Source organism: Nipponia nippon, unplaced genomic scaffold (genome assembly GCF_047370975.1).
Source record: "Nipponia nippon isolate SJK-2023a ecotype South Korea unplaced genomic scaffold, ASM4737097v1 scaffold_2, whole genome shotgun sequence".
NCBI classification, from domain to species: Eukaryota; Metazoa; Chordata; class Aves; order Pelecaniformes; family Threskiornithidae; genus Nipponia; species Nipponia nippon.
Window position 1 is genome coordinate 108,673,254 of NW_028262336.1, and position 5,636 is coordinate 108,678,889.

Sequence of the window (5,636 nt, forward strand, 5' to 3'; positions counted from 1 at the left end):
TTTAAATGCAAATCGTCTTTTAGGGGTAGTAGCTATATACCCAGCGCCTCTCCACGTCACCTGCCTTTGGTGTGTCTGGGCCATTACTAATAGAGCCTTGTAAACAATCGTTAATCATGTAAGTGCTGCCGACCATTGGATTCGGACCGGGAGCCGGGAGCGCGGAGCGCGGAGCGCAGCGCGGGGCCGCGGCCCCTCCGCCTGCCCCCTCCCCGCCCCGGGCAGCCCGTCCCCAGGCGGCAGGCGGGCCGCTGCCAGAGCCCCGAGCAGCATGCCGAGAGCCGCCGCCGGGGCCCCGCCAGCATGTACGTGAGCTACCTCCTGGAGAAGGACGGGCCCATGTACCCCGGCCCGGTGCGACACTCGGGGGGGCTCAACCTGGCGGCGCAGAACTTCGTGGGCGCCCCGCAGTACGCGGACTACGGCGGCTACCATGTGAACCTCGACAGCGCCCAGTCCCCCGGCCCGGCCTGGCCCGCGCCCTACGCCGCCCCGCTCCGCGACGACTGGGGCGCCTACGGCCAAGGGCCGCCGCCGGCCGCCGGCCCCGTCCACGGCCTCAACGGCGGCTCCCCCGCCGCCGCCATGGCCTACAGCCCCGCCGACTACCACCACCACCACCACCACCCGCACGCCCACCACCACGCCGGCCCCGCGCCCCACTGCTCCGCCGGGGTCATGCAGCCCCTCAACGCCGCCAACGCCGCCGCCGCCGCCGCCGCCCCCGAGCCGCTCTCCCCCGGCGGGCAGCGCCGCGGCCTCTGCGACTGGATGAGGAAGCCGGCGCAGCCCCCGCTCAGCAGCCAGGGTAAGCCCGGGCCGGGGGGAGGCGGGCGGGCGGGCGGGGGGCTGCCCCGCCGGCCGCTCCCCCGGGGCGCCGCCGGCTCCCCGGGTCACACGGCGGCGAGGGGGAAACCTTGCTCGAGGGGTCGGTCCTCGGAAGAACGGGGGCGGCCGGGCGCGGCCGACAGCCCGTCCGCGCTGCCGAGTACGGCCCCGCCGCGGCGCCGGGCAGGCAGCGGCGGGAGCGGCTCTCCGCCGGGGAGCGGCCGCTGCCGGCGCCGGAGGGCCGGTGCCCGGGGCTGCGCTCCGGCGGAGCAGGGTGGAATGGCCCGGGAGCCCGAGGAAACGCTCGCTCTTCCTCCCGCTGCTCCGCTCGTCCGCTTATAGCCACTGAGAAGATTTTTATAACCAATTATAGTCATATAAATCATCGGCCGGTGTCGCTCCGCATTTGTTTCTGACTCACTGGGCGCCTGCCCTTTATTAAGGTCTCCGTGCGACCGGGGCTCCCGAGCGGCGGCTGCGGCTGCCCGCCGACCCCTGCGGGCCGTGCCCCGGCCGGGCCGGGCCGGTGGGGCCGGGAGGTGCGAGGGCGTGCCCCCCCCCGCCCCCCCGGTTCCCCGGTGCCGCGGCTGCCGCGGGCGGGACGGGTCAGGCCGTGGCCGACGCCGCGCTCCCTTGTGATGTTAATGCTCCCGCGGACCCTCTCTTTTATTCCCCCCCTGCATCTGCCAGGGGAGATGCCTCTGTCCCCGCTTTGATATACCCCTTCCGCGACTGTCGGCTCCTCTTTTGCCTTTTTTCTCTTTTTTTTCTTGGTCTTTTTTTAATATTTATATATAGCGGCCGGAAAAGAAAGGGTGCCGAGTATCGCAGTAAATAAGGACTTCTGGCATCCCTTTCTCATCCCCTGCCTTGCGCGACGGACGGCAGGGCCGGCGGGGCTCCCGGGCGGCGTGGGGCGGGGGTCCCGGCCACGCCCGCAGCCGCCGCGCCGCGGGGGAAGCCCCGGTGCCCCGGTGCCGGCCGCCGGCACCGGCTACGCCCCGGGTGGCGATGGCGGCGAGGCTCTCCCGGGCCCGTCGCTCTTCCCACAGCAGCCCGTGGTGTTCCCACAGTTTGGGCTTGTGCGGCGGTGGCCGGTCCCTTGTCTCCATTCAAATTCTGCCTTTGGAGCCAGTGTTTATGTTAATGTGCAGGGCTGGGGGGATGAAAGCCCCTGCCGCCATTTGTTCAGTAGTGGTAATTCAAACAGAATGTGGCTGTCATTAATGCTTTGAGAAGGGTTTTTCTTTGATAAGATCTCCTTGTCCTGCATTGTTTGGGATTGTGTTCCCTATTCACTGGCTCTGGGGAGTTTTCTCTGATCAGGCTTGTATCTTTACAGGGTGCTTTTGTTGTGGTTTGCGGAGAGTTTACCTGAACAAAGTCAGCCTGCTAGCCATTAAGCACCTTGGGGGCAGAGACTCCCCGCCTCGGCTCCCTGGGGAACGGGAGGGCCGGGGACACAACCAGTTGAACAAGAAACCCTCGGAGAAGGGAGCTCAGCGGCTGCGGCCATGCGCGCTGGCCGGCCGCTCGTTGGCTTTCGCCTTCGGATTTCGTTGGGTTTGGTTCTTCGGGTTTGGGTTTGGTTTTGGTTTTTTTTTTGAGCGCTGAAGTTGCACGTCGCACTTCCAGGGTCACCGACAAGTCGCTTTAGTCGCTGCCCCGGCGCCAGCGGCCGGGGAGACGCGGGGGGAGCCGGGCCGGAGCCCGGCCGGGCCCCGAGGGGCCCTCGACGGCCGCTCCCGCTTCTCCGCGCTTAGATCGGTGTTTCTCGTTTAGAAACGAAGCCGCCGTGTCCTCAACAGGGCTTTTCTTTCTCTTCCCTTTCCCCTTCTCTTTGTAAAAAGTTTATTCTCGGTAGGGAAGGCAAAACAAAACCGAAAGCCAACAGCCAGTGCAGAGTGAAGGTGCCCCAAGCGCAATGCACGGGCCTGCGGCGGGGCAGGGGCTGGCAGCCGGGGCCGAGAGCCCCCGCTCGGCTCGCCCTCAGGACCGGCATGTCTGGGGTTCTGCCCCGCGTCCCCAGGGAACCGGGGGCTGCTCCTCTCCCCTCTGTTCACTGTGCTCGGTAAAGCCCCGGGCAGGGAGAGGCGAGCGGGAAGCCGGGGAGGCCTGATCCTGCTCGCCGTGCACCCGCAGAGGAGAGCCGCGCTCCGCCCGGGCCCTTTGCCTCCGGCTTTCCCAACCCTGGCTTTGTTCTCCGCAGTTAAAACCAGGACGAAAGACAAATACCGCGTCGTGTACACCGACCACCAGCGGCTGGAGCTGGAGAAAGAGTTTCACTACAGCCGCTACATCACCATCAGGAGGAAAGCGGAGCTGGCCTCCAACCTGGGGCTGTCGGAGAGGCAGGTCTGTCCCACGAGCGACACTTGCCCACGCTCGCCACGTGTGGCTGGGATGCGCAGGGCCGGGATGCGCGGGGCCGGGATGCGCGGGGCTGGGATGCGCGGGGCAGGGATGCGCAGGGCCGGGATGCGCGGGGCAGGGATGAGCGGGACTGGGATGCGCGGAGCAGGGATTCGCTCTGGGTGTGGGCCCCCCGGGAGGGGACACGTCCCCGGGGAACCACCCCCCTGACTCCCCTGTCCCCCTCCTCCCCCGGCAGGTGAAAATCTGGTTCCAGAACAGGCGGGCGAAGGAGAGGAAGATCAACAAGAAGAAGCTGCAGCAGGCGCAGCCCGGCGGCGCGGAGCCCCTCAGCCCCGCCGCCCCGCTGCAGGCTCCCGCGGCGGGGGCGGCCGCCGCCGGGCTGGGCCCCGCCGTCCCGCAGTGAGAGCGGCCGGGGCCCGCGGCGCAGGGACTGATGGCGGGGGCGGCCGCGGCGGGGCCGGGCCGGGCTGGGGCCGGGGGGGCTCGGCGGGAGCGGCCCCCCCCGCCTATGCACTACACCGCCCCGCGGGGCCGGCCGTGTGTACAGATGTACAGTGTATGTGTCTCGTCGTCCGGGGGAAGCGTGGCCATCGCTTTATTATTATTATTATTATGGTTGGGTGGGGTTTTTTTTACCCTGGCGTTTGTTAGATAAAAGGGGGGGCACTGCCTGCCAGTCCACCCCCCGTGAATCTCAGGGATCGGTCCAAAACACCTTAGAAATGTTGTTGGGCTAACGATGAATTTTAACAGGAAAAAAAAATTAAAGCACATTTTTTTATTTTATTACATTTTATTTTATTTTTTTCTTGTAACCATAAATATGCAAAATGTTCATCCTGCCCTAAGGGCCAGAGCAGACAAGATAAGGTGCTGTTTAAACGTTCAGAAGTGAATTGCTTAATGTTAGACACTTGTAAAAGAGCCCATAAATCCGGTGCTGATAGTCATCCAGCCAGATTTATTAGCCGCAGTGCAGAGAAATTGAAAGAATGAAGTCTTCTCTGAAAAAGGTGTCCTGTCATGCTGGAGTGAGGAGCCTTGCTTGTGTGTGCAATGTCCCATTGGTTAAATTATGTGCTGTTTCTCACCTCCTTTTTTCGTCTTGTTTGAGGTTTTTTTCCAGTTAGTTTTCCAAAGTCTCCTCGATTTTATCAGCTTTACGTAGGCTTCATCGCAGCCCCACCAGGAGCAGAAATCCTCAGAAAAGCCCTGTGCTGTACCAGAGCCCACCTTGCACAGGCTATGGCCCATTTCCACATGCTGGTTTTCCACATGGTGAGGACCAGGATAGAGATGCCAAACTACTCACCAACCTGGAGATGAAAACAAGAAAAGTCCAGATGATTTGGCCAAATCACTCCGGCTGTTTGCCGCCTGTACTTCTTACTTACGGCCGGGAGAAACCCCACTGAGAAGTGAGGCAGTGTGCCTGGGCTGGGGCGGCCACGCTGCAGCCAGTGCCTGGGGCTGGGTGTGGGACCAGCTCCTGTGGGCCTGGGCCCTGGCAGTGATGGGAGCACTGTCCAGCCCCAAACATGTCATGCGGGTTTCTGACTTCTTCAGCATTTGGCCCGATGTTTTTCTCATCAAATTTATTTAAGATATTCCACTTGCCTTCTTCGGGGCAGTTTGTTCTTCTCCTTGCTGACCCTGTTCTCATCTTTTTTGCTGAAAGCCAAAGCCAAATGCCAGCAGGATCTTCAGGACTGCACAGGGAGGAGTGGTTTGCCAGGGCCTGGGCCCACAGACGAGGTAGCGCTCTCTGCCTGCGAGAGCTTGGGGAAATGGTGAGAACCAGCCCCAAAGCCTCTGCGCTGTGTTTTGGCCACATGTATCTCCACGGCTTGCTGGGCCACGGGCTGGGTGCTGGCTAGCAGGCTGGCAGCAGACGTGTGGCCGTACAAACTTGATCTAGGGCTCGTGTGCCTGGGGGAAGACCATGGTGGGAGGCAGCATCTCCAGTGCAGGGAACCTGCTTGATTTTCTGCCTCGTGCATTGCCTCTGAAGCAGGTCTGGCAAGGAGACATGGGTGCAGCACTCAGGCAGTTGTGCTCATTGCACGTGGGCTTGACGCACGCCACATGGGTCCAATGTCCATGGTTCGCTCTGGACCAGAGGGAGGCAGGAGCCACGTCCATCCTTCTTTGCCTCAAAAGGGTTCTTGGATCTTTCTGGAGGAGCTGCTTCCCTGGGGACACCTAAAGCTGAGCAGCACCCAAACTGAGGGGCTTGGCTCTACAGCACCAGTCTTAAACCAGAGGCGAGCAGTTGCACCAGGGGTGGCTGAGTTACAAGGGCTTTGCAGGCACCATGACCCACTCTTTCTCTGCGCTTTCCCCAAGAGGGCACAAGGGCTCTCGGGGGCCAGCGGGCAGCCCTGGGCGGTGCCGTCCCTTCGAGGATGCCCTCTGGTGCCCGGGGCCGCCCC

General features: G+C 63.2%; 1 protein-coding gene across 1 annotated transcript; it reads left to right on the forward strand.

The window, feature by feature from the left end:
* Positions 1-303: 303 nt before the first annotated feature.
* On the forward strand, positions 304-3,607 carry CDX2 (caudal type homeobox 2). The gene is made up of 3 exons (XM_087758529.1): positions 304-808; positions 3,038-3,183; positions 3,440-3,607. Exons 1-3 carry the CDS (start codon positions 304-306, stop codon positions 3,605-3,607), a joined length of 819 nt encoding a protein of 272 aa, XP_087614655.1.
* The last annotated feature ends 2,029 nt before the right edge of the window (positions 3,608-5,636 follow it).

Excerpts from the sequence above, each read along its gene's own strand:
- CDX2 (XM_087758529.1), top strand. The coding sequence starts at position 304 with ATGTACGTGAGCTACCTCCTGGAGAAGGACGGGCCCATGTACCCCGGC. Across the intron at positions 809-3,037 it reads GCCCCCGCTCAGCAGCCAGG|TTAAAACCAGGACGAAAGAC; the intron begins GTAAGCCCGGGC and ends TGTTCTCCGCAG. Across the intron at positions 3,184-3,439 it reads TGGGGCTGTCGGAGAGGCAG|GTGAAAATCTGGTTCCAGAA; the intron begins GTCTGTCCCACG and ends CTCCCCCGGCAG.